The 27,356-nt window shown below is 47.2% G+C and overlaps 10 protein-coding genes across 10 annotated transcripts; 3 read left to right on the top strand and 7 right to left on the bottom strand.

The window, feature by feature from the left end:
* Window positions 1-497: 497 nt before the first annotated feature.
* F5891DRAFT_535877 (uncharacterized protein) lies at window positions 498-1,525 on the bottom strand. Its single transcript, XM_041372154.1, has 4 exons — window positions 951-1,525; window positions 761-875; window positions 635-709; window positions 498-581 (listed from the first exon to the last, which is right to left on the bottom strand). The coding sequence occupies exons 1-3, from the start codon at window positions 1,280-1,282 to the stop codon at window positions 689-691; spliced, it is 468 nt and encodes a 155-aa protein (XP_041222952.1). The 5' UTR covers window positions 1,283-1,525; the 3' UTR covers window positions 498-581; window positions 635-688.
* A 976-nt stretch (window positions 1,526-2,501) lies between these two features.
* Window positions 2,502-2,657, bottom strand: F5891DRAFT_957373 (uncharacterized protein; the record flags this gene model as incomplete). The annotated part of the gene is made up of 1 exon (XM_041375480.1): window positions 2,502-2,657. A coding segment is annotated over one exon (156 nt), but the record flags the coding sequence as incomplete, so codon positions are not given.
* A 1,090-nt stretch (window positions 2,658-3,747) lies between these two features.
* F5891DRAFT_1192093 (uncharacterized protein) lies at window positions 3,748-6,922 on the bottom strand (the record flags this gene model as incomplete). The annotated part of the gene is made up of 7 exons (XM_041367557.1): window positions 3,748-4,122; window positions 4,172-4,398; window positions 4,451-4,760; window positions 4,812-4,927; window positions 4,981-5,686; window positions 5,897-6,424; window positions 6,473-6,922. The coding sequence occupies 7 exons, from the start codon at window positions 6,920-6,922 to the stop codon at window positions 3,748-3,750; spliced, it is 2,712 nt and encodes a 903-aa protein (XP_041222954.1).
* Window positions 6,923-7,129: 207 nt separating this feature from the next.
* On the top strand, window positions 7,130-10,096 carry F5891DRAFT_957383 (uncharacterized protein; the record flags this gene model as incomplete). The annotated part of the gene is made up of 4 exons (XM_041375483.1): window positions 7,130-7,516; window positions 7,568-7,789; window positions 7,907-9,666; window positions 9,718-10,096. The coding sequence occupies 4 exons, from the start codon at window positions 7,130-7,132 to the stop codon at window positions 10,094-10,096; spliced, it is 2,748 nt and encodes a 915-aa protein (XP_041222955.1).
* A 627-nt stretch (window positions 10,097-10,723) lies between these two features.
* Window positions 10,724-11,920, bottom strand: F5891DRAFT_535904 (uncharacterized protein). Its single transcript, XM_041372155.1, has 4 exons — window positions 11,728-11,920; window positions 11,553-11,667; window positions 11,434-11,504; window positions 10,724-11,384 (listed from the first exon to the last, which is right to left on the bottom strand). The coding sequence occupies exons 1-4, from the start codon at window positions 11,769-11,771 to the stop codon at window positions 11,090-11,092; spliced, it is 525 nt and encodes a 174-aa protein (XP_041222956.1). The 5' UTR covers window positions 11,772-11,920; the 3' UTR covers window positions 10,724-11,089.
* Window positions 11,921-14,386: 2,466 nt separating this feature from the next.
* On the top strand, window positions 14,387-15,134 carry F5891DRAFT_1192095 (uncharacterized protein; the record flags this gene model as incomplete). Its single annotated transcript, XM_041367558.1, has 4 exons — window positions 14,387-14,474; window positions 14,645-14,706; window positions 14,939-14,999; window positions 15,052-15,134. The coding sequence occupies 4 exons, from the start codon at window positions 14,387-14,389 to the stop codon at window positions 15,132-15,134; spliced, it is 294 nt and encodes a 97-aa protein (XP_041222957.1).
* A 531-nt stretch (window positions 15,135-15,665) lies between these two features.
* Window positions 15,666-17,599, top strand: F5891DRAFT_536017 (uncharacterized protein). Its single transcript, XM_041372157.1, has 2 exons — window positions 15,666-15,968; window positions 16,034-17,599. The coding sequence occupies exons 1-2, from the start codon at window positions 15,735-15,737 to the stop codon at window positions 17,285-17,287; spliced, it is 1,488 nt and encodes a 495-aa protein (XP_041222958.1). The 5' UTR covers window positions 15,666-15,734; the 3' UTR covers window positions 17,288-17,599.
* Window positions 17,600-19,370: 1,771 nt separating this feature from the next.
* F5891DRAFT_536070 (uncharacterized protein) lies at window positions 19,371-20,291 on the bottom strand. Its single transcript, XM_041372158.1, has 2 exons — window positions 19,798-20,291; window positions 19,371-19,742 (listed from the first exon to the last, which is right to left on the bottom strand). Exons 1-2 carry the CDS (start codon window positions 20,186-20,188, stop codon window positions 19,414-19,416), a joined length of 720 nt encoding a protein of 239 aa, XP_041222959.1. The 5' UTR covers window positions 20,189-20,291; the 3' UTR covers window positions 19,371-19,413.
* Window positions 20,292-23,144: 2,853 nt separating this feature from the next.
* F5891DRAFT_536107 (uncharacterized protein) lies at window positions 23,145-24,554 on the bottom strand. Its single transcript, XM_041372159.1, has 3 exons — window positions 24,188-24,554; window positions 23,700-24,136; window positions 23,145-23,644 (listed from the first exon to the last, which is right to left on the bottom strand). Coding segments are annotated over exons 1-3 (768 nt in total). The 5' UTR covers window positions 24,190-24,554; the 3' UTR covers window positions 23,145-23,315.
* A 173-nt stretch (window positions 24,555-24,727) lies between these two features.
* F5891DRAFT_1280129 (uncharacterized protein) lies at window positions 24,728-25,753 on the bottom strand (the record flags this gene model as incomplete). The annotated part of the gene is made up of 6 exons (XM_041370394.1): window positions 24,728-24,767; window positions 24,814-25,027; window positions 25,102-25,133; window positions 25,206-25,292; window positions 25,355-25,441; window positions 25,504-25,753. The coding sequence occupies 4 exons, from the start codon at window positions 25,751-25,753 to the stop codon at window positions 25,117-25,119; spliced, it is 441 nt and encodes a 146-aa protein (XP_041222961.1). The 3' UTR covers window positions 24,728-24,767; window positions 24,814-25,027; window positions 25,102-25,116.
* Between the last annotated feature and the right edge of the window lie 1,603 nt (window positions 25,754-27,356).

The raw sequence follows: 27,356 nt of genomic DNA on the forward strand, positions 1-27,356 counted from the left end.
AAATGATCAAGTGCCATGAGTCCGATGAAACCTGGCACGGGAGCGCTGCGGATATACGCCATGCCAGACAACGCCTGGTAAGACAACACTTGGCATACAATACATTCAAATGAACTTTAAAATATAGTTTTGGTGAGCTAGGCACTGGTCTTTGGTACCCAGAAGCTCGAAAAGAAGACTCAGGACCAGCCCATCGTACGTTACTCCCAATGTAAGAGGTCCCGGTTAGGTTGGAACATGTAGTCGAGAACCCATGGTCCCATACAAGAGCCCGTTCGTCACAGTTGAGAAGTACGTGCGCCATATACTATCAGCTTATTCTTATTTTCATGTAATACATCGGAAAGCTGTTACGACGCCCGTGAGTTGTGGTACAGCTAATGATCATTGGGGGAGACTTACCAGACCGAATTTGTGGGCCCCGGAGACTGCTGTCAGAATTTTCATCAAGATATGTGCTCGAGGCTCCGTTAGGCATCCGTGGAGATACGATAGTTAGTACTGGGCCAAATCCTGTAGGCAATCCCACACAAGGGAAGAATGTTATCAGGACGCAGTGGTTTCTAGTACTAGCGGAAGATCTCTGCGAATATTCATACCATTATAGCGGACGTTCTACAACATATAGGCCCACCTTGCTGATGATATCCTTGAAACTGACATCCTAAATTTCGATCCTCATACATTCTTAACCGTTGCCACCTCGAAACTTATCATCAAATGTCAGAAATCCAGAATTTGATATGAAACTTGTACCAACCTCCCTAGTATTATCTTTTTCTAAGGCTCTGGATTTCCATGCGTCGCCGAAACTGTTCTGCGCAATAGCATAAGTCAATTCCTTGACAACCTTCATGGCAAGGTTGACTAGGCGTCTAAATTGGTTGAAAGATTGCCATGTGAGTCAGCTTCATTCAAGTTGAAACTGCAAAAAAACTGCGTCTACTCACTCATTATCATTGACGTCAGTTTGGATAGCCAGAAAAACAAGAATATTTGCAAGATCCCTGCCTGTGTGAACGTCCAAGAACTTGCTGTAGACTAGCACCAAGGCGCATTCATGGGAGTTTACCACAGCCACAGTTGAATATGCCGTTTGTACCAACATAAGGTTAGTCCGAAATTCTGAATGATCCTGACTTCGATGAATTTTTTTAGGTTTCCCTTCTCTTTGGTTGTCCAACCAGCCATCTAATAATACAACCATATTATCCGCAGCTCTGCGATCAATCGGCATTGCATGCGAAGACAGTTTTGGTGACGTTGACGATTCTCCTTCCATCCTTGTTCAGCTCTTGCTTCAGTCAGTGGTCCCATTACGGCCCGTCGAAGTGCACGTCCGCCCGCTCTCAAGGAACTGCAGATCCATCTCGATACGAGAGATCGTAGAACACTTGTGTCCTCTCGCACAACGTCCTGAAAAATAACACATCCAACCCTCGGTTATGCCCTTCTCGGAGCCGTTCAGATAACGCTCCGTTAAAGTACACGTCACCTTGGGTACTAGGGAAGGCCACAAAATTACTTGATTCGTTGGAAACTCGGAAAAGCTCTCGTCCCATCCATCGCACCGTCCTTCCGGTGAAAGAAGAGAAAATAAGACTCGCTAGAAAATTCCGATAGTAGAACTTCCGTCTAGAAGGCAGCCACACATGCCAGCGCTTGTCCGAGTGAGTGATCCATACCCGAAAAGATAACGCCGTAGTGATGCAGGGTCATAAAAGCTTGAATTGGCGCGAGAAAAGTCAACGTGTACGATAAATGCGGAAATGACTTCCAAGAGCTGTATAGTCCCGTGAGGTGCGTTCAGAAAACGTAACAAGTGTGATGCATTGATGGCCGCTCACCAGCGAGCGCCTTTCGGGTTGCGGCAGTGATTTGATGGTGGTTTTGCTCCAAGTAACGTGTCAGAGTTCCAATAAATTATATAGTCTTCTGTACACGTTTAGCAACCCTCGCTCAAACTCCTACGCAGGTCCACACACCTCGTATCAGCGTTACATCTCATGCCTTCGCGCATGCACCGCCCAGTCCAGCTCTCATAGCTTCGCATCCTGCCTCTGGGACCTGTAAGCCAATGAGTAAATGTCATATACAACAATCGACTGAGCACACTTAGCACCAAACCACATGTACTGTCGATATTAGGTCAGCCTACAATGAGTAAAAAAAACTAGCATACATCGGTGGACGGTGCGTGTAGTATTGCGTTCGATGGCGCTAATAGACTGCAGCTGTAAAAAGCGATTGTAAGAACGTCGTACACACAGCGCGGTTCTTATGAGTGAGAGAAAACAGGGTATAGGGTCTAACACTACAAACTGCATCACAATCCTCACCTGATCCAGAACCACTGCCGCCAGCTTCATCGTTTGTATGGTGTTCAGAATCCTGATGAGGAGCAGCTTGAGGCTAGATGAACGTTCATTGAGAGAGGTACGACAGGTTTTGTTGGTAACACGTACATCTGCAAATAAGTTCGGTGTGAATGTAATTAGCGATTATTTTATGATGAAGCGACATACCCTCGAGTTCACGTCTGGATCGCTCGTGACTTTCTTAATGCGAGTGGGAGGGAGTGGAGGATTCTTGCAATTTGGTGTCTCTGTATCCATTTTCCACTGCCAAAATGAACGAAGGAACTCATTGAGAGGCTCCTCAGACTCAGGCTACACGTATGGGGCGACATTAAAGAGTAGGTGGGAAGATCTGTCAATTCAGATATTAGTAACCTTAACCCTAGACTGACTTAGGGCATGCTCAATTGAGTACTGATTAGTTCTCCGTCGTCTTCGGGACGCCATCGTTATTGGAAGAAGTGTTTTTGAGACGCCGAGAAACTCTATTGGAAAATTATCCATCATCCTTGGCGTCTACAGTGGATGTAGACGCCAATGATGATGGACCACTTTACTAAAGATCAAGGTGGGAAGGGATGATATTTGTCGCATGGGTAGCGCAGTGAGGCCGGATTTTATAGGCCTGGGGCATGGTTGGGGTAAACAAGAATGATTACTGGGCTTTGCAAGACTCCTGCCTTTATATCAACGGCTGAAGAGGCTGGCGGCACATTGCGTACAAGGAAAGGCACTGGTTCATGGGAATTTATTTACCTCGGCAGGAACATGCCGTTGCATCAATTGTGTGCGGATCTGTCAGGTACTGCTGCTTGCTGTACAATTGTCATGAACTATTCAAGGTTCCTTAGTCAGAGAACTCTTCCCTTGGCTATGGTCCCAAGGATCTCCTAAACAATACAAAGTACCGTATCCTCCGATGTTCGCACAGTGACGTTGAAGATGTAAAATTTTAGTGTCGATCAGCCGAGAGCAATGGAACTCTCGTTCCTTAATCAAAATCGAAGAGGCAAGTTCCTGTACACGTACTTGAAGCATTTAAACAAACATAGCCTTGACTCGGTTAACCACTACTCCCGCAGAAGCCAAATCCTGAGCTACTATTAGTTGTAAAAGGCGAAGTCGCCTAACATCTAAAAGAGTCGAGTTACCGACAACGAGTTCGAAAGTTGTTCTGAACAACTCGGATTGGGTATAGCTCAGGGCATGCGTTCGTAAATGTCGTTTTGGCTCAACCGAGAGAAAAGTACCGCTCTGGGACTGCCGTTGTAGTAAAATGTTAGTTTTTTGAATCGGACACGATACAAATATGTAAAATAGCATCGAAATTTTCACAAGTGAGATACAACTATTAGCTAATGTGAATATATTATCGGTATACATGATGTATCTATTCAAAATCAAAATCAGATAGTTCGTCGTTGGCTTGCTGTTGCGAGCGCCCGCAAACGACGATGCTGTCTGTGAAGTCGTCTAAAATAACCTTTTCAGCGTCACTTAGCTGATCCAGGCCCAGAACAATCTTTGTGAATGTCGAATGCGTCATCTGGGGGGTAATCCTACCCTTTGTAAGTTGTATCAAGCCCTGCTCCATCAATGCAGACTCTGTAATGGCGCCGGCTGCGCCAATAGCATAACGTATTTGACGGCGTGGGCATTCGTCGAGAAAAGTGTGGAGCCGGAAGGGCGAACACCAGATGAGTTTCGTTAGGACATGAAGGATGAATGGGTTGGTGAATTTTGAGTGAATGACAAGCGCACCGTCCTGTCGAAATAGATTAAAAAAATGTTCTCGAAAATGAATAAAGACTTACTGCAAAAGTGTATTGATGCATGAACGCTAAGTCATTATCTACGATGAGGCAGCGTATCCGATCGACACGAAAAGTATCTGGGGGGATAGTACAGCCCTGTGGTGGGAAGAGGGAATATCCCATCACGACAGCTTGTCGGATGATCGTTGCGAATGCAGTGCGAAATTTCGTCACTGCGCACCAAACGTTCGCGACGTCCTTTTCGTTAGCCGTCCATTGTGTTGCAACTAGTAGGATCAAATAGTTAGTATAAGTCAGTGTTCGCGTGTTAATTCATACCGAGAAGGGCTGGTATTCTAGATCTTACTTCGGAAATGACCTTTTTGACGATGCGCTTTTTGTCAGCCGCGAGAGATACCAGTGCGTCGTCGGAAAAGACGATGGATAATACGCGTTCCTTTGAGGCCGAGATCACTTGTTTGCGCGTCTCGGGACTAATGTCAACGGCGGAACCTTTGATGGATTCCGGAGGTGCGACAGTCCCCGTCATCGTTGTGGGCATCACAACAGGAATGACAAGGCGTGGTGTGGGGGGCAGACGTCGAGTTGCACGACGACGTGCTTTCGATGTCCTTGCAGGCCCTGTAGTCTAGTAATGTCAGGTCAATTTTCGATGATGCAGATACTAACATTGACTTACATGTATCACATGGGAGTTGGGGATCTCTCCCGTCGACATTGGCCGTAAGTGGTGGAGATCCGGTGGCAGGACTGAATGAGTCTGAAATTCCTCATCATCGCCGACCCAACTGGGCGCTATGGTGGAAGGGTAAGTGCTAGACATATGTTATGAGCGCAGGCAGACTTACCTAATGACGGAGCAACATATCCGGTCGAGGATCCAGCGCCAGACGCGAAGTCCTGCTGAGGATATGCAAAGTCCTGCTGAGGATACGCAAAGTCCTGCTGAGGATACGCAAAGTCCTGCTGAGGATACGCAAAGTCCTGCTGAGGAGGCGCAAAGTCCTGCTGAGGAGGCGCGAAGTCCTGATGCTGATAGTGCGCGAGATCTTCATGCTGGTAAGCTGGCTCGCGCTGGTAGGGAGCGGACTGATGCTGATGCTGGGCGAAATCCTGATGATGATGTGCGAGATCTTCTTGCTGATGCTGGGCGAAGTCTTCATGCTGATCGTAAGTAGACTCACGCTGGTGGGGAGCGGACGTGTGCTGATGGTGCGCGGAGTCCTGTGGATGGTGCGGATGGTGGGTAGTGTGAGGATTGAATGGCAGCGGCTGATTTGAGGCGTGAGGGTTAAAAAAAGACATCGGTTCGCGCGGTTGCTCATCGACGAGATTCAATTGACTGTCCGCGGGAGCATGAGATGGGTTGAGGCCCGAACCACGAGCAGGTTTCGCAAAGTTAGTCTTACCTTTGTGGGGCGGTGCACGTTTGCTGGCCATAAAGTAGAGGGAGTTGAGGATGCATGGGCGCAGAGAGCAGTCCAATTTGAATTCTACGAGAAGCGACTGTACACAAACAACACCCAAATAAACTACACGTCTTGTGACATGGGGCTGCGAACAGGATAAGGGTTAAAATGAAGGGGCACGATGTAAAAAGAACAGCTGCAGATGTGAAAAATGAATACAAATGAGAAAGGGGCCATGATGGATTTGCTAAACTGTAGCATGCATGTTACAATGCGTTCTTATCAATTGATCAGTCGAGCGCATAATGATTGGACACGTGTATACATACCTCAATTGGAAGCGCAGGGCTCATACAAATAACGGCGTACGGGAAGGGTGTGCGGACTGTGCTGCCGAATTGACCGAAACCTGTGAGTTATCTTCCTGATCTGCAGATACCAGATTATCTCTAATCGAAACCCCAGGCTCAGGCGATGGTGATCCCGATCCTTTGGCTCCAGGTTGCAAGAAATCCTTCTTGACACGTGCACCTAAGATCTTTGAGAACTGCTCAGCTTGTAGCGAGACAACGCGAAGAATCTCCATTTCATCCTCGTAGACAGCTTGAAGGTAATCTCTGTCGTCATTGACATCAGAACGGTCACGCTCAGAAAATAGCTTCCTAAAGATGTTTAAGTCTTCTTGAGCGAATCCGAGCCGTTCTTCGTTGTCGACATGCAGAGCATCCAGGAACTCAAGGAAGCGCTCGGTTTCCTCGATTTCCCATGCGGTCACCAACATGCGCTGGCGTGCAGTCTCACGAGCAGCAAGCTTTGCTTGATACCCTTTGTACAAGGTTGCAGGACGCATTTGCGTGAGGCCATTTTCCAATGTTCCGGCATGCTTTCAATAATTTAGTCTCTACAATTAAATAAAAGAAATACACGATACCTCGAGAAGTGAGTCAGAGGATACGTATGGTTTGCATTCTCGCCCGGTGACACGAGCTGCATAACGGACCTCAATTGGAGCCGGAGAGGGGGGGTACGGAATGAACTTGTTGCTCATTCTCTCGTGGATAAAGCCACGTCGAGAAGCGCGTGCAGGATTTGGAGGTGTAGACGGATTATAGAATAGGCTGTCCGTCTCCGATTTGGCAGCTGCAATCTGAGGTGTCTTTGACAGTGAGGATATGCTTCTTAGTGAAGCACATATGTCAGAATGCCTCGTATTGGGAGAGCTTTCTGACTTGAGACTGGAATCAAAAAGAGATGATCCAGGAGTGGTAGCACGTCCGCCTGACAGAGGTGAAGATGGAGGACTGCTTGATGGAGGAGGGCAACTACCGCCTCGAGAAACGGGGGAGGAACTGACTTGTGGAGAAGAGACTGTATGAATCATCATGTACAAAGGGTGGACTTGGGAGAACCTGCGGAAGGCTAACTGGGAAATCTGCAATTATATGAAGCGACCTGTTGGATTATCACAAGGTTGACATCAGCCGGCGGAGTCTAAAAGACTGAATCAATTTGCGCACTGCATAACGCCTAGCACTCAGCAAAGGGCAGCAAATGTGCGTATACTTATCATTGTCACTCAATAGTGCTGATGATCAATGGACATACCTGTACCAGGTTTTGTCCCAACTGCAGTAAAGAGTTTCCTACAATCGAGGCCATTACCCTGCACTTGAATTCTCAGTCTACCTGTTGGCCGCACGAGGAACGTCCGCATCAATTCCCTGTTCCCCCTGGGTTGCGAGGTTCCCAATCGTCAAAACCTTCTACCACTACTGGTTATTGTCATCCGCACTTGGGATATGTCTTTGGTGTTGGCAAGAACCTGTTTGACAGGCTGCAAGACGATCAGTATAATTATCGGCGAGAAATAAATACGTATTACCCTTTCCATGATGAAGGAGAATGGGAGTTGGCAAAGTTCTTGGTTGAAAACTTAACTCAAGCTCAGATTGACAAGTTTTTAAAGTTAAAATGGGTAGGAGAGACTTTGAGTGCTGCTCGACAGGCCTGACTCCGTTGTTTCCAGTTTCACACTCGCCCAAAACCATCCTTCACCTCCAAGGAGCAACTTCTAGATTGGACCGATGCACTACCCTCCTTTGTGCCATGGAAAGTTTCGAACCTAGAGTTTACGGGCTACAAGACGACTTATCCCATGCAACTTATTTGGCGCGATGCTCTAGAGGTTGTCAAACAACTTTTCAGCGATCCGGTTTTCGCCAATCACATTACCTTCCAGCCACACGTAGTCAATACAGGAAGTCAACGCGAGTATGGAGATTATATGAGTGCCGATATGGCATGGAAAATCCAGGTTAGTTTGGCCCTTTAAGTCTACTACTTGAAGTTAATTCTATATACCTAGGACTATCTGCCAGTAGGTGCTACGCAAGTACCTATCATCCTGGGATCCGATAAGACTCCTGTCACGCGGATTACTGGAGGGCTCGAGATGCACCCACTTTTCATCACCATCGGTAACATCGATTCGGAGGTTCGCTCCAAGGCCACCCTGCGAGCTTGGCGCTGTATCGCCTACATGCCTGTTAGCAAGTTTCGCGTGCATTCCGACTATCAGACCATTCTTCAGGCGCGGCTATGGCATAAGTGCGTTGATCTCGTCTGCGCCAACCTGAAGGTTGCAGCGAGTGATGGCTGTTTTATGCCTGATCCTTCCCGACATATTCGATACGTCTTTACACCACTCATCGCCCATGTATGTGACCTTCCTGAGGCCTCCATGATCGCTGCAGTCAGCAAGAATGTCTCTCCAATCACTATGGCGACACAAGACAAATTCGGTGATGGAATTCTCTATCCTCCTCGCACTGGGAAGCACACACTACAACTTATACACGAGATCGCCAAAGAGATTGATCCTTGGGATCTTGACAAATTTCAGAAGGCAGCAAAAGCTGCCCATCTGTCTGGGGTCCACATGCCATATTGGCTTGATTGGTCGTTTTCGTGTCCATCTGTCTTTCTCCCTGGCGAAGTTTTACATACCCTTCATAAGTTTTTTGCAGATCATCCACTCAAATGGATCAAGGAGATAGTAGGAAAAACCGAGCTCGACACCCGCTTCATCACTCAGCACAAACGGGTAGGGACGCACCACTTTACTAAAGGCATCACGCACGTCAACCAAATGACTGGGCGTGAGCATTGTGATATTCAACGCACCATTGTTGCTTCAATCTCAGGCGCTGCTCCACCTAGATTCGTTCGCGCAATCCACGCTCTCATAGATTTTTTCTATTATGCTCAAAATCCAGTCCATTCTCCCGAATCCTTACAGTCGATGGTGCAGGCACTCTCCGATTTTCATGCATTCAAGGATGCTATCGTCGAGGCCGAGGCGAGGAGGGGGAAGAAGGGCGCCAAAGAAGACTTTTTCATCCCCAAGCTCGAGTTACTCCAAAGCTTCAGAGGCACGATTGAGAGACTGGGTACTTTGATGCAGTTTTCAGCCGACATGACGGAGCGCTTGCTCATCACTCACTGCAAGGATCTCTTTGCCCGAACAAGTCGACGAGTGAATGATTTCACGGAGCAGTGTGTACGGATTCTCAATCGCCAGGAGTCAATGGAATTGTTCAACCTGTATGCGCTAATCACTTCCCATGGCGCATCGCTCGTCAACGCCATAAACCTTGAAGATGAGGAAGTGACGACCGTCAACCCAGCACTCTCCTGGATTTCTCGTATACTCCCCGATGAAGCATATTCTGTCCATGGACCTCGACGAGTCCGTAATCATTTTCACAAGGGCATTCTTTCTGGAGATGCTCTCACTGCCTTCCATTTAACTTCAACACCAGATCTCAAGTCCCTGTCGCCCATCGATATTCTCACCAAATACGCACTCGTTGATTTTGATCACGCAGTCTCCCAGTTCATCCAGCGTTCTTCCCTCTCCAGTGGCGAGAATACTCGCTGGGACCACAGACATGGACGCTTTTACGCGTGGAACAAATTTCGATTGCAACTTCACTCTGCCTTCCAACCTCGAGTGATCATGCCAAGCAGGGTGATCCAATCATACCCTCCCAGCGACCTATTTCCCCTCGGGAACTGTGATACCGTCCTTGTCGATGTTACGAGTGATGATGGCCAAATTAGTACGTATATTTTCTGCTGTCATATTCTAACACTAACGAGGTGATATTCAGCAAGTCGCGTCGCCCAAGTTCGACTTATTTTTCAGCCCAAGGTTCCACGTGCTTCCAACCTGGTTCTTCCAACATATCTTTCCAGTCCGCTCCTCTACATACAATATTTTGACTTCGTCGCCAATCCCAATGACCGTCCCGAACTCGCGATGTGGACAGTAGAGCGGTCATATGTGGTGGACCAACATGGCAAACGCTATAGGCGTGGTGGTGTGGTGTTGTTGACGGATGTTACACATGCTGTCGAACTGATACCAGAATACGGTGAGAAGGTCAACAAGGACATTTCTGCGACGACGTGTTTGGAGTCCTATGACCGGTTTTTTTTGAATAACTTTGCAGATAAAGAAAGTTATCATACGTTTAGTACGGAGTTCGCGTAGTATTGATCGTTAATAGTATTAGTAGCGCAGATTTGAATGCATGTCAATCGATTGCTGTGATTCTGAACTTTCTGAATGGCCCAATGATCAATACAAATGACCCTACTCGGTGTTTGGAAATGCAATTCCGAACCCTAGACTAGTATTTCAACTCAATCTCAATATAATAACATATAATGCAATACATACACCCGTTTAAAAATTATAACACTATCGATATCGAGTATTTACGGTGTACAACGGAAAAGTTTGTTCCACCAATCGCGTTGCTCCGATCACCAGGCCGTAAGCTCACCGTAAGCATCAAACTTCTTTCTGACAAGCGAAATTTCAAGGTCTTTTGCTGATGAAGACTCCATGTTACATACATGAGCAAGTTGACAAGTAAGCCAAGAAACTGCGTATCACTCTTATTTAGCCAAATGCTACTCACGCCGGTTCATTATATCTCCCTAAACCAACCGCAGAATCTGAGTTCACTGCTTTGAAGAATGGCGCACAGCAACAACATTCAAAGCCGCATGCAAACTCGGAGCTACTAGTAACCAGTACGTAGTTACTTTGTGGTACTTACTATACTACTATGATTCCGAAAGAGCTCTAGAATTATGATAATTTCATTGATGCTGCTAGCGTAGCTGTTTTGCCTGCTCCGATGACAACGGCTTAAAGGTAGAAAAAGGGTAACTTGAGCTCACTTGCACTTCAAATGTCGCAAATATTGGACGTGCTGAATTCTGCAGGTACATAACGTAGAAACAACTCTTCGTCGCAGGAAACTATACTACATAGTGTGATCATGCGGCAGACTCAGTCAAGTTTGGTTTGATTTATTAGTACAGCTCCAACAATATGTAAATGGCTGCGTATACATATACATAAGGTGTTACCTTCTCTTCAGTCTCAGTCCCATGAAACATGGTTTCCGTACACGGAAGCAACTGCCGTCACGAAAATCTTTTGCCTCTGCGTGGTTTCAGTCACGAATTTGGGCTACTTCCAGCGACCGTTTTCCCATGGATACACAATAGCTCGCTCACTACATATCTTGAACACCATTTCACAGAATTGACCATCAAACGAACATGCGAGCGTGCCTGAGAAACGCAACGCTCGTATGTTCGTTGGATGGTTGATTCTATGAACCGGTGTCCAAGGTATGCGGTGAGTGAGCCATTGTGTCCATGGGAAAATTATCGCTGAAAGTAGCTTAAATCCGTGACTGAAACCACGCAAAGGCAAAATATTTTCGTGATGGCAGTTGCTTCCGTAAATTGCCCAGGAGTCTCTGTGAAGCGAGCATGCGTATACATGCAAAGGGGGAGCCGAAAACGTACTTGAGTAACTCCGAGTCTGGCCCTGAAATCGTCACCTGCGACTCATCGATCCTTATAGATTTGACTGCTACCTGTCATGGGTTCAGTTTGCTGGACAGCCATATGTGTAGCGTTCTTACCTCCGAGCCTTGACGGTTAGATGCAGTATAGGTGCATTTCCACACATCCCCGAAACTACCGTGCGCTATTGGATGAGGTGAGTCCTTGGATACGACTCCTGTAAGGTCGGCTAGGCTGAATTACAAGTCGCATGAACAAGTGCGTTGTCACAGGGTACGATGATCGTGGACTTGCCGGTTGTCGAGGGCTATCTTATCACCACCAGTGGTAGCGATCATGACAGACAGATTGCTTCTCCACAAACGACTTCCTCCCGACCTTCGGTAACAAGGACCTGCAGTGGGATAAGAATGGAAGAATGATTTAGGTCAGTAGACTCGCGCGTTGGGCTCTTTTAACAGGCAGGCTGAGCGCAGAAACAATAAGACAATAGTATAATAGCACCTCCTTTTGTAAGTTAGTAACAGAGGCAGTGAATCAAAAGCCGTGCTAGACGTCCCCGTTCTCTTCCGTTGAATCCGCAATATGATAGAGCATGCTGTATCCGGCTGACTCCACCCAATGGGCTTCCATACAGCAGCACTGCCCACAACAATAGTCACTTCCTTGCCGCCTTAATCACCTTCTCTGGAAGTAGATCTGACAAGTCCGAGTACTAGTCTGGTTGGTAATGCTGTAGTCCGAACTGAACGGGACACCCGTTGGAATGGGCATTAATGACCGTTCTCCCTTGACCGCCACATCACGGCGGTGGCTACAACACTATATTCATAGGTTATTTTTGTATTGAAACAATACACAGTGCTAGAACAAAACCTCGTAAACTGCCGCATGTCCTATATCATTTCATTCATTTGCGGGAGACAGATTGAACAGCCATACGTACTAGTACTGCCACAGTTCTGGACGCATGGCCACCACGGCTAGGTAGGAGTCGACAATATAGCAAGTATGACGATAGAGTCCTGGATTTCACAAGTTGGTTCTTCTAAATCGACGATCGCGAACCCTCATTTAATGTGCACGGAACAAGAGGTGCACACTGCACGTGCAACTTGGATTACCTCTGTCACAATTAAATATGCGGTGTGGTGAGTCGCCTAGTGCTTCATGTGCAATTCTAAATGAACGGACATACCCTCGGTCTCGGATATAAGATTGAGAGAAAATGACGAGCGTCCAGGATTCAGGAATTAGGTGAGCGTTTCGGGAGTAATCGGGATACGAATAACGAACGTTGCGTGGCAGCTTACAATATCCAACACCTTTCACCATAAGTTAGAACGAATACACAAGCTCGAAAATAATACTTCAGCCACTCCAAATTTATTATTTCTGAATCGGGCAGCGTCACTTGGACTATCTCCCACGAGTTCTCCGCGCCAACAACAAAAGTAAGGTGCGTCAGCGTGCTTCATACAATCCAGTGTTGCTTATTGGTTCTTATAGAGGCTTCGCCGTGAGCTCAAAGTTTGGCCGAGACTTACACGATACATCGTCCCACTGTACGCCACTGTATCAAGCTTTGGCCAATTCGTTGCCTTGGTCTGTCCCTGGTATGACAACGGATCGCTTTCAGGTTCTCTGGGATCCCATGGTCAAACCGTGTCCATAACCAATCGTTTCCAACTGGTATGTCTTGCATGATCTGTCTGAAAACGTACTCATACCTTTGCAGCTCAGTAAAATTTCTGCGGGTCTTCAACACCGTAAGTGACTTGCTCAGTTTCGCAGTATAGTCGATAATGGTTCTTTGCCTTAGTTCACTCGCGCTTCGTTGTTCAGGGCGATCTTACTGGGGTGGAGTTCGTGGGCGCGTCTTATGTCACGTCTGCCTTGGATGGCACTGTGCGGTGAATAGCACCCGAACTTTTTGCAATCCTCGAAGAAGGCGCGATCCCCGAAGCAGGTGTATTTTTTTCCAGGTTTGCCCTAAGATTACGTTTCTTCGACATTAAGTCTCACCCTTATGTCAGATATTGACGGGCAAACCACCCTACTCCAAGTTCAAGCGAGCGCACAAGTTGTGGTCGCAATTTCTCTCGGGACAAAACCGTCGCGTCCTAAGTTTCATGCGATCATTGGTCGCCATTGGAGTTTTATTTCAATTGCTGGTCCATCAAGGACTGTAGACCGTCCTCTCAGCAGGTAGATGAATACATTTAAGGCTCGCTTCACCTTTTACAGCATGACACATCGTTTCTCCCGACCAATCTCTTGAAGCTTGACCATGATACCTGTCTGTACGGACTTGACTTGTGCAGCAAAACCCATTTGAACCCAGTCCTGTATTCTCGAATATTCCTTTATAGTCAGGGCCACATAATAGTAATTCGGATGACCCCAACCCTTGATTCGGTATCACTTATGAGTGGGCTACTCGCATCGGTTATCGCTGACATCTAACTTGAACTTGAAGCTACGCAGTATCCCGAGCTCACCATCAACAGTGCATAGTGCTCTCCTCAAGATGTTTGCGCAGCGAATACATCGTGCAGTGTGCTGCTGCAGTACGTCTCCCTTTATCATGGTCTTTTGTTCGCTGATGATGTTCCCGCAGAGAAGTATCGGTGTTATGATGGTCAGCACTTGTCAACCAATGGATAGAACATTCTACCAGGAAATAGATACACACGGACACGCTGCTATCGTTGTGGCCACTTACACCAAATATGTTGTGAGTTTCGACGCTGGCCCATGGACAAACTTCGCCAACGAGCCCCTGCTGGCCGCATCGTTTTGCATTCTCAGAGGTTATGAACTTCGCTGCTCCCTTGCTTACTGACGTCGCAAAGATCCTTCCTTCGTACTATTCCAGCACCAGGGCAATGAAATCGGCAAGAACTGTCACGCTGACGACTACCTCACGCAGCAGTAGCTCAACAGCACCGGCATGACGCTGAACGGTGCTCTCGACACAGTCGCACAGACCATCCACGACGCACTGATTGCCCAGGGAAAGACGCCTGTCATATGGGAAGGTATGTGCCGTGTTTCTTCCTTTGAGATTGGATGAAAACGGTCGTCCAGAAATGGCCCTCGACTAGAATATTACACTCTCAAACCAGGCTATTGTGATGTAAGTATCATAATATCATGATCTGACTTCGCTGATTCAACCTTATTGAATGGATTTGGATTTCTTCTGCAGATGCTGCAGTAGTGGCAAGGTGTTTCAGGATCATCCAAGCACCATCAAATTACTTCTACCTGGTTAGTTGACGAGACCGTTTATAGAATATAATGTCCTTATTATCCTAGGACTATGGTGCTGGTGAGGGACTGGGAGACGACCCAATTGGGTTGATCTTCATCTTGTCGAATATACTCGATCTGAACTGACATTCCTTGTGAGAACAGAAATAGCTGGTGCGACCCCTTCAAAAGCTAGTCCGAGGTAAGTATAATGTTGAGGATAGCCACGCATCTCACAGTGTCTCGTTAGGCGTATACCTTTCATCCGTTGGCAAACTTGACCGAGGCGCAGTACGAACTCGTTGTCGGAGGTAAACACAATCTAGTCTCGAAGTTAAATCAACCTTTCTGACCAATCTGCAGGCGAGCAAATTCTATGGAGTGAACAGTTTGGTCCCCAAAATGTCGACCCGATCGTGTGGCCACGCGCTGCATCATCAGCATAAATTTTCTATGGTGAGAAGCAGCCCATTGGCGCTGCACTCAATGTCACCGATGCACTTCCTCGTTTGCATGTAAGTATTGTTTCTTGATGTGGAAGTACCTCGATGACAGATGACGATACAGGACGTCAGATCAGGATGGTACAGCGCGGCATCTTAATGCCATCCCACTCCAGCCGCAGTGCTGTGCGCTTCGACCGGACGCATGCGATATATACTCTTGATTTAGAACTTGATCCGAACTTTGGGTCTTTTTACGATTGATCTTGGCGTTAATCAGTCTGCGCCGTTGCTTACAAGATGTGTACAGCTCTCGTTCACCCAAAACCTGACTTATATTGAGAAATTCATACCTCTGCTCTGCGAGAAGTCACGCGGCGAAATGGAAGTTGACGAAGTGTTCGAGTGATGCAGTGAACAATGATTCATGGAGTATCCACATTTTTGGCAATAAATTGTATTGCGTATATAGCCCACATTGATATCTTGACTAACATTATTCTGAAAATAGCAGGTAACAACACCCATTAGTCCCACGAGGGCAATGTTTTTAGATTGACATACAAATCTTCTTTTGAGTCCTGACTCTACCGTACCCCAGTGATGCATCAAGCTTTACTTGTTCCCGAAGTCCTCCTGGAGATATTCGCCTATGTGAAAATAATACCATCTACTGAAACAACACCGGCCCAGGAATTACTTGCAGCGCTTGCAAGGACATGCAAAATCTTCCACGAGCCTGCGATGGATCTGCTGTGGGCTGAAATCGATGGGTTAGAACCACTGCTAGGCTGTGTAGCGAGGTTACATCCATTGATATATCATAGTAGTACAAAGGTCAGTGCACGACTTCATTACGCTTTGTTCGTTTCTTTTCGGCTCACCGAGCGTCTACATAACAGTGGGACGAACCATGGGCGAAAGGTGTCGAACTATTATCTGCCCATGAGGCCCGTCAATTTCTGCGTCACTCCTCCCGTATACGCATATTGGACATACAATCTGAGCATCCGCACCTTCTCTCTGTCATCCCCGCCGAGGCATGCATATTTCCGAGGCTGAAGTCATTAAGTCTGACCACCGTATATTTGAACCTCTTTCTGCCTCACATGCTGCACCGATGTCATCTATTGAGCGTCGACGAGAGTCTGCAATCTTTTGTGACACGTTGCATTGCTCTGGAGCATTTATGCATCTACACTCCCAATATGTCCCAGTTTGACAACACAGCAAATGAGATGTCCCTGCTATCCGATAGGATCCATTGGTGCACGCGGCTTGTAGCTATTTCTTGTCCAATGCTCGACTGGGCAACATGGAAACACCTCTCCTCCCTCCCTGCTCTTCTCAAATTGAGAATTAATCAAGGATGCAATCACCCTCCTTCGCTGTCAAAACAAGATATCGTGAATATATCATTCCTTAATATCACAAGCCTTTTATTTCACGACCTCTATGATACTGCAGATATCATCACAGTCATACAACACTCGCAATTTCCCTCGCTGAAAGAGTTCGTATTTAATGCCAGGTATATCTCTCCAGAAGATGCCGAGCAACTCTTTCATGCTCTGTCCCGCTGCAAAGCGTGCCGGACTCTAGAAGAAATCACCATTTGTTCTTTTGATGAGAGATACCGTGTACCCCCAAACAGCGAGCCTTTGACACCAATTCCGCACTTCCTTTGCTTTACGCAACTCCGAAGCCTGAGGCTCGCATCTCATAATTCCCACATCCACCTGGACAATGACATGCTCTTGCAAGCCATGTCTACTTGGCCGCACATCTGCGCTCTGGAAATCAATAACTCAGCTAGCTATCCTTCTTCCGAAATCTCCCTCCGTGAATTATTCACAGCGCTCAGTCTATGTCCAGAATTGCATACACTACGAGTGCCAATCAATCTTGCAACTATCAACATCGATCCTGATGCCGAGCCAATACAACACACCTCCCTACGATCATTGGCTTTGAACTTATCCGTGTCTCAAATAACAAATGCTGAAACTATCGCTCGCATTATTTACGCCTGGCTCCCTTTCGTCAACCAAGTTCGAAACCCATATAGTTTGAATTGGGCTGAAGTCAACAGGTATCTTGGATCTTTGGGAAGGGCTACTGTGCCGTACGTCAGGCGAGCCTCCTATAAAAATTGAGTTTGGAATATCTTCACGTCCGGGAATGTGTCATCAGTATGATTTCCAACACGATTACGTGCGTCACCTGAGCTCCACCGCTCACTGTGCTCGACGGTCCCCTCCCTCCTTCTATACCTTTTGTTATCCGCGTCTGTAACAGCCATGTAATCACACAACTCAATATGCGCTTGATGAAATTCAACAACTACATAGAAGGATACATCCATGCCATATGATGAGATACCATGGCTGCGTCTAGCGCGCTATAAAGATAGTCTAATAATTGTATAGAAGTGATAATGAAGAGAGGAAAGCGTGTCAAGAAGAGCGAATGTTCAATTGAGGTGTTGTTAGTCGTAGATGGCTTCAAGACCTGGAGACAACACTAGAGTACGGCAGTAGGAAGCTGCTCTTAGCGTTGATCAGTTTGCGCTGTCGCTTCCAAGTTGTGTACAGTTGTCGTTTACGAAAACCTGACTTATGTCGAGAAATTTGTGCCTGGGCTCTGCAAGGTCACACAGCGAAATGGAAGTCAGCGCTTCGAAGTGATGCACTGCACAATGAGGTACGGCAATAAATTGTATCCATACTACGTGCAGTCCACATCTTGACCAGGATTCTGAAAATAACAGGTAACAGCATCCATAGATGACTGTACTCACGTAGGAATGTCCTGTCTTGAGCGTCCCTTCGTTTAGCAAATCCGCTCATCACTGACCCTACATCTTGACTTCAACAGACAAACAATACTTTATCTGTGTTCCGGGTGAGCACCTTGCCTCTCCCACATTCTCATCACCTCACATCTTCCCATCAGGAGACATCACATGTCCTTACGGTACGCCTTCTCCGTCTCGTTAATCTCATTCTATCTGGTCGCCCCTACTTAAGTTCCATACTCGCAGGTCGCCACCTGAACAAGCGACAATCTGATATTCGCCGGGCAGGTGAGGCGAGCTGTGTTGTCCAAATTTATGGCAGGACGTTGTTGCTGACATCCCATCCGGCGCTGCAGTACGTGATCGTTACTTGAAGCGTGCAATTAAACCTATAGTTACGTCGCATCTGCCTTGGAATAGCCGAACTTGAAAGTCATACTGGCCTGCTATGGCCATTAAAATTTGATTGCATACCTAGAGTGTGATCACAAGGGCAGGCAACGACTAGCTAGTGATTTGCGTTAGCATCTTCCCATGCCACCTACTAGAAGCTAGGTTCACCATTCCGAACCGAGTCTTTGCGCAAGTAGTAAGCTTGTGTCGCGCATGGCTCCAAAACGAGCTTGCCTTGAAAGGTCTAGATCGACGTCGCAGTCAGGGCAGGCCCATGATCGAGCTAAGATTCGATGATCAAGATTGCAATTATGTCGATCGACGAAATGACGCACGGCAAGTATGTATAGGCAATTCACACGCCTGTATTTGAAGAAAAACCTTATCTGAGTCGACGTTTATTTTCAACACACGCACCCATGTAGATGAAGTTGTTTTCAACGCACGCATGCATGCAAGCTCCGCTAGTTTCAATGAATCTGTGCAAAGTAATTTGTGAGCGAAAATGAATACGGAACACTTGAAAGGCACGGACAAGGCGATGCGAATAAATGCCGCTGAGTTTCCGCTTGTTCGTCGTTGGCGTACTCACCTCCAAGGGATCGAACATGACATCTCCAAGAGGAATGCTGGAGGTGTAGTCGTGGAACAGGGCCTGGGAACGATAGTCATGACCCGGGATCCGGAGATGCCGGTAATAGGGCATATTTATATCTAGGCACCCGAACAATCCTTGGGGCCCGGGGGCCGAGTCCCGACGTCTCGTCTTGGCAGTGCAGCCATACTTCTTCTTCTCCACAACAATTCACGAGGGCTGCACTCTCTTGGTTCTTGAAAACACTTGACATTACAAACAACGGTGCGCATCGCCTTCCCTGTTTCTTTCGAGGTATTCATACCTATCTCTAGGGCTTTCTCTGCCGACATTGATGCAGATGGCTCGACCTCACTCGAAGTAGCGAATGAAATCAAGGGCGTGCTTTCATCCACCAAGATGGCCTTGTAGCAACTGGACATCACCACCCCCAGATCCCATCTTGTTCATAAGGAATCATTTCATCAAATCTCTAGCGACTTTGTTATACAAAACCACTAGGACATTCCACATCCGGTCCGAAGCTTATGCTCATTCATCTGGTACGGACGCTTGAACTCCTTTCCGCAGCATGCACAAACAGCCTTAATCTTCCCCTCGTGCACCTCTTTGACGTGACGAGTGAGATTATCCTTGTTGACGAGTGCCGAGCACCTCTCCCAGGTGCATTTCACCTTTGCTTGGCTAACCTGCCCAACAGGGACTAACAGTTCCACGTCGGGTCTGGCTGCAAAACTCGATGGTGCATTTTCCTCAAGATAAATTCCCTGGAAGGGTTTCGCAGCAAGCTCATGGATGGAATTGGACGCGCCATGGAGCGGTAAATCTAGGGATACATTGTGAGCGTTTCAATGCAAAGTTGTGTTTAATAACGAATTTACCGAAGCGAGCATCCACACCATCTGATGACGATTCCATGACACCCGGGTCAGGAAATGCCGGAGTGCCTGCAGAGTACATGCTGTGCTGAGTCCGAGTTACATAGTCGGCACAACTGCGGGCTCCATGGGGCAATAAGCCTGTACATGGTAAGCGTTCAAAGAAATACTGCATATACAGCAACTCACCTTCTGTACCTTCTGATAATGATTGCACGACCCCGAACGATGCTTTATGGAGTGCATGCTGTAGCACGAAGCAGGGGTCGTGCGAAGATTCAGGCGGTAGAATAGCATTGAGGCTATCAAGTCCAGCTTGGGAGTCGATGGTGCTATAACATCCGTCCGAATCTTCCATTGTGGCATCTGGCTGGTAGTTGTCAAGGAGATTCATGACACTGTGAACCTCCTGGATTTCCTCGTGCACGCGACGCTCTAACCTGTAGAGGCGGTCGAGGCACTGGAGACATGACTGCCGGACTAATCTTGTTGAGTGTTGATCAGGGGCCTGTACTGACCATGTGGACAACAGGTTTTGTCGTGTTGATCTGGATGAATTTATGGTGCGCTCGTGTCCTTTCCTACGGTGCGCGCCTAACCTATCCATCTGTAGACTCTGGGCGACAGGTAAAACAGTACGGAAGCAGGAGAACCCTTGTTATCCTTTGCGAGAGTTGGGAAATTGATCACAACATGGAACATCATACCAAGCCCTTTTTATCATGCGCTCCGTGCCCATGGCGCCTCTGGCAGGTATTTTGCTTTTAATAAGCTGCCTCGTTGAACGGGACCAATTCGCAAGTCTTACCGGAAATGAATTGCATATAAGATGCAAAGTGTAATTATCATTGCCTGCCATTCGAGCCTTGTGAGCTTGGCTCTACCTGTTATAGATTTAGATCTCTCGACAGCCATGCAGGGTGGTGCGGCCTGCTCGCTTCTAGGTGACAGTCAAACGCGATGTGAATAAATTTCCACACGTACCCGAATAACTCTGTGCTAGTATGTCACTGGACGACTCCTCAATTGAGTTCAGGTAGTGCACTGTCACAGGTATCATTACGAACGAGTTGGTTATCTGGATGTGTCTAGCTACCGTGGTAGCTCCATTTGGACGGTCTCCATCGCGGTGACTTCCTTCTTAACCAAGAAGTGTATTGTAACAAGGATCATTTTGGTTGGTACTTGTGCTTCATGATGTCAACAAGGACAGATGGCAGGGATACAAAAGGATCGATATTCCGCTCTCCATCAATACTGGTTGATATCGCCATTCCCAATCGACTTCCAAACATAGCCGTGGCGGTCCATATGTATGTTCTCTTTCATGAAATCCGTGATAAATAGCTAATTACGTCTACAGCCTTTACTCAACCACATGGAATTCCATTAGGACAATCCGCTAGAATCCACCCTGTTGGTTCAAATTCATCATTAAATACTACCGCAACGCCACTGCGAAAGGGGCAATCATGCATAAGTGCCAGTGCGCCGGGCCCGAGGGGGCCAACTGCAGGAACCATCAATCATCGATATCCCAAGTGAGAACTGGGTGTGTTCCGATAGGCCGGCCACGCGTATAGACTGCGATATGAATTCCCGTGTAAATGGCTTCGGAAAGTCTACTGACGACCCTATACTACATGTACGAGGTTATTGTGTACATAATAGATCCCGTTCATTCGAAGCTTCCATCCATTCGAAGCTCCCATCCCGCGCAATCGAAGCTCCTGTACATGTCCGTTCAAAGCTCCCGTCCATTCGAAGCTCCCATCCATTCAAAGCTTTCGTCCGTTCAAAGCTCCCGTCAATTCGAAGCTCCCATCCATTCGAAGCTTTCGTCCGTTCAAAGCTCCCGTCCATTCGAAGCTCCCGTCCACATATTTAAAGCGTAACTGGCACTGAAACGGAAGTATGTCGCTGTGTCGACATGGGAACGTTTCAACTTTGGTGCAGGATCAAAAAAGACTGTACTAGCACTTGGCGTTTTCTACTGAAATTAATTTGAGGAGGAACAAGAATAGGAATCACATAACGGCAGAAATAGTCAATTGGTGGTAGCTCAAGTAACAAAAGCTAGTAAGTAGTGGAATTGAACTATTGAGTGATGGACAGCTTGGGAAGGTGCTGGAGAGTGCGGTTGAGTATGGCTTGGCACAGGAAAAATGTTGGCAGTCAGCTGGTGCGGTTGGCGACAGTATCGAAAGATTAATTGGCGCGAGAAATAGAGGAGAAGTCAGTGCGTACGATAAAGAACTGCGGAAATGACTTCCAAGAGCTGTATAGTCCCGTGAAATAGGGTGAGCAAGTGTGATGGCCGCTCACCATTGCCTTTCGGGTTGATTCGGAGTCAGGATTTGATGTTGTTTTTGCTCCAAGTAACGTGTCAAAGTGCCATTCTCTATCCATGGGCATACTAAGGCTGGTAATGGGCCAAATCCAAGCGTCATGCCAAAAATTGGCACAACGTTATCGTGATCCGACCCCAGCCATCCTTCAATGCCATTGCTCTACTCGGTCTCTGTATTTTACATTCAGTACACCAGCAGGGAGTCCAACCTCGAAGTACTCGCCTTGCTCTTCCCTTCCCTTTCTAAATCACTTCCGTATATCCTGACAGATTTGACTAGAATGAAGGGCGAATGAAGTCTGAGAGTGGTATTTAGCGACGCACTGGTACTAAAATGATTAATGATCTGTCGTCGCCTTGTTTTCGAGTTGCACGTAGTAAGCCATAAGAATGAATTGATGACAGACCTTAGCTTCCATTGCTGACTAGATTTTGAGAGGACGGACCCTTGACTCACTAGGGGCAGAGCGCGGTGTAGCAAATCTAATCGGTGTGGGTACGACAAGATATGGCGAACATCCTACTGCAAGATGCTGTGATGGCCAGACCCTGCTATAATAGAGACTGCAGTTGTGAAAAACAAATTGTAGACACACCGGATCCTTCCGAGCACTCGGGAACCGGACCATCCCATCCCAATCATGGCCCATGTCAGCGCTCCAAGTCAACATTTGAACCAAATAAGTACGTGTCCTCGGCCATGCTCCCCATTTTTCCCTCACAATTGAATAGACAATTCAGCTGCATGCTCTCTCATAATCAACATCGATGTCATCACGCGAGAAACAGCCATATCTAATCGAATTTTATTCCCGCTGCTGTACATCATGGTTATGGTTTTACCTTTCGTGTTCCCTTTCAAGATTCACTACGCGTCTATCTCCAGGACTTTCCTTGTTCAATCACTAATGGATGATCAAGCCTCCGTCATAGCGCTCCGTGGCGAATGAGGTCAAGAATGAACGTTCGAATGTCGGAGTTTGCGACCTCAGTGCGGTTCCGGATTGGTTCCATACATTTTGCCTCAATGATCATAGCCATCGCATTCGGGTGGCCTTCAGAAAATATTGGTACACTAGAGAATACAACTTCGAGAAGACTAAATCAATTATCAATAATCGAAGCGGTGAAGTTGGGCGTGCGTGCGTATGCATGCATCATTTTGTTCAAGTCAACCAAATCTAGGAACGCATTTGCCCCGAAGGATATGGTCATACATCATGTATGGGCGTGCGAACCCTTTTAAACAGCTGGCGCATCGAGCCTTGACCTTCCGCTCGTGTACTTCGTTGATATGACGAGTGAGATTACTCTTGTTGACGACACTCGAGCACCCAGGTCGGGTGCACTGTACTTTCTCCTGGACAGGTAGTTGTTCATCGTGTTCGGCTGAGGAACTTGACAGGGTCTGCTCCTCAGAGTACGTGCTGTGCTGGGGCACGAAGTCTTGTGCCATAGGCTCATAGCCGTCTGGATCGGAAGAGCTGTAGGGCACTACGTCTTTTCGTATATGGTGAGTTTACAAAGAAAAGGCTGCCAATGATAGCAAACTTACCTTGGGAAAATTGAACGAGGGGATGATTTCCACCCTCTAACAACAATCCAGTGCCCCCGACAGATGCTAAAGGACCATCCGGAAGCTGGCTATAGAATGGTAATGGCTCTGGAAAGGAGAGATTCGATGACAATGCACTAGCATTAACCTCATCGAGTACACTTGGGGCAATGGTCTGAGGTTCATTGACGGTCGCTTGGATGTCAACGGTGCCATCCCATGTGCCCTCGGTGACTTCTGATTGGTCGCTGGGAAGAAGCTCTTTGAGACGGGAATGGATCTCCAGCATTTCCCTGCAAGTATTGATCATCCTTTCACTGTGTCGTTCAAGGCACTCGAGATATGATTGCAGCGTTGGTTGCATTGAATATTGATCTGGGGCCTGCACCAAGGGCAAAGGTGTCGTCGACGGGAGGGTTGTTAGCGTCGGTCTGGACCTTGAAGGTAAAGTCAAGTTTTCATCTCGAGTCTACAAAATATAACCTTACATATGCAATGGCAACTTTAGTCTGAATGCTGAGTTCGGTTTCTTGAAGATTCTGGTTGACGCGGGAAGTCGTATTAATGCAAGAAGAATACCTGTCAGCCTTTTTCTTTATATTTTGAGTCTGTGATTATTTGTGCCTGTAGATTGGGTATGGTTGCGCAGCTTACATCCGTGACAGGTCTGGCAGACAATATAACGGCAGATCTTGGCTCATCCTCCGTCCTAGTCTCGCTAGAAGTGAATGACAGCTGACGAGAATGAGCCATTTACGTAATGTAAACCTTGACGATACAGAAGACGCGAAATGCCAACCGTATCCATCAGGTACAACCTTGGGAAGCCATCAAACCCTGATGGTGAATTAAACTTTTCCTCTCGAATGCCGATTCACGGATGCAGCCTTATACAGTCCATGTTCCCTAAATAGCGAAAAATCTGACATTTTACACGCGGCCACCTCATGCCCATAATTATTCTCGACATAGGGCCTTAGTCGTGTAAGCCTCATCCGAGTCGACGAGCAGCTTTTGGCGATTCCAGATCCCGGGCCCGTCCAAGTTTGGAAAGCATCGGCACTGACACTTTGAATGTAAGTGTAGTGTTTCCTATGAAATTAAATGAAATCACTTCGAAGACGAAAAGGAATCACGCAGAGAGCAGTAAAAACAGTTGATTGGTGGTAGCAAGGCATGTGTCTGGAGCTAGTAAGTAGTAGAATCGAAATAGTCAATTGGCCGGGAAGGTACTGGGGTGCAGTTGGGTGCAACTTGCCACAGGAATGGCGCGTTCATGGCTGGCACCAGAGAGTGCAGTTAGCGACAGTGCCAAAGACATCTGACACCTGGATTTTGTAGAGGGTAAAGGACAATGGATGGTAAGAGAAGTCAGCGAAGGCAAGTTTAAAAAGCGACGTACAGTTCTCATTAGCTATTAAATATTCTCGAGTGCTGTAAATCATGTCGAACAGCGTGAAGATGGGCCGTTCATTATACCGTCATCACAACTCAGATTAGACGTACCTCCAAGATCGACAGGTCTCCACCTGAGACTCCCGAGCATGAACGCGGTAATCTGCGGCAGCATTTTCTGATCATCAAATGTCGGCACTAATCAGGAGCTATCTCAGTCAATAGACGAATAAAGAAAAGGCATTATTTACGCCGCGTACGCCCCACGACGTTCTCGAGTTCCTCTTGTAGGCGAGCCTGCGCATTTGTATGGCCATCATCATGATTGTGATTGCGGACGCAGTCTACTACAGCAGTTGTCGAGTGAAGACGCGAGTAAGAGCTTACCGTATCAGAATCTGCCGCAAACATCTGGCCTTGCAGTCCCCTCGCGCTACAAGGTATGCTCCCGGCTGGATCATAGCTTGACCAAAACGCGCAAGAGCCTTATTGACGGCAACGACTTCAGGATCTGTATATGAAGTCGGAGTAATTTTTCCATAGGTGAAGGAGCGAAATGTCTCACCAGAGCCTTCAAGCAGCACTCCCAACCCATCGGCCAACGTCTCTTGCACTGCAATAGAAAGTGCAGAAGTCGAAGTGGCCAGCCTCGCCGACATCTGGAGGAAGCTTCAGTTCGGGGAGGTCCGGTCCTACTATGTTCGAACCGTCCGAGGAACAAGCGAGTCTTAGGCTAGGAAGTGGCAGCAGCGGAGCGGTTAGGATTAACCGATCACATGGCGCGCACTCATCGTGGTCGGCGACATGCGGAGATCTGTGGGCAGCGAGGAACCCGGTGGGGAAGAAGATGGGGGGTCACGGTACCTAGATCAGACAGCCGAGTGGGCAAGCGAGTAAGTAACGTGTGTCATCATCGTGAGTATGAAAAGGCTTGTTGCCTTGAAATTTGAGGTTATTATCAGGCAGCTCAGGCGCATCCATGTACGTATCTGACTTTATGTAATCTCCCGCGAACAATGGCCGCTGAGCGCTTCGTTGAACCTTGAGCTTAAGATTAAGCTTGACCAGTAGACCGATGGCATCTCGTTCACATGACGGGTGACTCGGTTATCCTTCTTGACAGCTCTTGAGCGTGAAGGACAAGTGCACTTTACTTTATCTTGATCAACCAGCCTGCGCAACTCGAACGGGTTGTTGGTTACAACTTGCCGGAGACTCAGCCTGACAAGGCCTTTCCATCTGAGTACGTGTCCTACTGAGGCAGGAACACGGGTACACCAAGCCCATAGCTGACGGCACCAGATGATCATGTAACCCGATACTGTACTAATCCTCCGCAAGTCTGAGCTCTCCGCCGATTTAACCGAGCTCGATCCAAAGCAGAAATTATTAAGACCTTAGTGACTGGTCATGTAAACTTACACCATATAAGTTTGTCGCGAAGTCTACAATGGCACTCTTTCATGGGCGGGCCCGCACGGCGAAGACACAGGTACAAATATCAGAGAAATTTAATATCGGGTTGAGTGCCCTTGACTCCGGTTGCAGCATCACAGTGGATCTCTTCATAAGCTGACTGCCAAGGATCATTCCATTCATTTCATACTAAGCTTGCGATTAATTCATATCGTCCAATTATCATCCAGCGCTCATAACGGGCTATAAGAACATAACATTATTGTGTGCGACGTTTCTTGCATATGTGCAGTCCACATCCAGGAATTTATTTGCCAGTTCATGAGAATTTCAGTGCAGGGTCTCGCCGTCTCACTTCATAGTATATTGCGGCATGGTGGCTTTCTTCATAACCTCATTTGCTCATTGGAATGAATTAATCAGACTTGCCATTTCAATCGCACTACTACATTGCGCAAATTAGTCCATGACGCGTAACGACCCGAATGCCATCACGTCAAGATAGTTTCTTTGCGCGAACTATCTATCGGATTGGGCCACGCGGCAATAGTAATCCATGGCTCGTCTTGGTGCCTGCTTGTTAACGCCCAGGATATTTACAAGATCCGGGTTTGGGATACACTAGTAGGCATCAGTTTGGCTCTCATTTTGATCCTGCACCGAAATTGAAACGTTTACATGTTGATATGACAATGACATACTTCTGTCTCAGCGCGGTAGCATTCGAATTCACGAGGTCTTGTGAACCGTCGCCGGTCGGTCGTCGTCAGCCTTCAATCGGAGGCTTCTTTATGGCAGTGCTCGGTTACTTGAGTACAAGTTGATGATGATAGGAGTGTATTCATT

The sequence above is a fragment of the Suillus fuscotomentosus genome, assembly GCF_016647785.1.
Source record: "Suillus fuscotomentosus strain FC203 chromosome Unknown F5891scaffold_47, whole genome shotgun sequence".
NCBI classification, from domain to species: domain Eukaryota; kingdom Fungi; phylum Basidiomycota; class Agaricomycetes; order Boletales; family Suillaceae; genus Suillus; species Suillus fuscotomentosus.

Excerpts from the sequence above, each read along its gene's own strand:
- F5891DRAFT_535877 (XM_041372154.1), bottom strand. The coding sequence starts at position 1,282 with ATGGAAGGAGAATCGTCAACGTCACCAAAACTGTCTTCGCATGCAATG. Across the intron at positions 876-950 it reads ACTGACGTCAATGATAATGA|ACGCCTAGTCAACCTTGCCA; the intron begins GTGAGTAGACGC and ends CAACCAATTTAG. Across the intron at positions 710-760 it reads AAAAAGATAATACTAGGGAG|TTTCGAGGTGGCAACGGTTA; the intron begins GTTGGTACAAGT and ends TTTGATGATAAG.
- F5891DRAFT_535904 (XM_041372155.1), bottom strand. The coding sequence starts at position 11,771 with ATGATCGCTACCACTGGTGGTGATAAGATAGCCCTCGACAACCG. Across the intron at positions 11,668-11,727 it reads AAGATAGCCCTCGACAACCG|CCTAGCCGACCTTACAGGAG; the intron begins GCAAGTCCACGA and ends CTTGTAATTCAG. Across the intron at positions 11,385-11,433 it reads CCAGACTCGGAGTTACTCAA|AGACTCCTGGGCAATTTACG; the intron begins GTACGTTTTCGG and ends CTCGCTTCACAG.
- F5891DRAFT_536017 (XM_041372157.1), top strand. The coding sequence starts at position 15,735 with ATGCATCAAGCTTTACTTGTTCCCGAAGTCCTCCTGGAGATATTCGCC. Across the intron at positions 15,969-16,033 it reads TATATCATAGTAGTACAAAG|TGGGACGAACCATGGGCGAA; the intron begins GTCAGTGCACGA and ends TCTACATAACAG.
- F5891DRAFT_536070 (XM_041372158.1), bottom strand. The coding sequence starts at position 20,188 with ATGAATCTCCTTGACAACTACCAGCCAGATGCCACAATGGAAGATTCG. Across the intron at positions 19,743-19,797 it reads TGGTGTGGATGCTCGCTTCG|ATTTACCGCTCCATGGCGCG; the intron begins GTAAATTCGTTA and ends ATGTATCCCTAG.
- F5891DRAFT_536107 (XM_041372159.1), bottom strand. Across the intron at positions 23,645-23,699 it reads CCTCGTTCAATTTTCCCAAG|ACGTAGTGCCCTACAGCTCT; the intron begins GTAAGTTTGCTA and ends ATATACGAAAAG.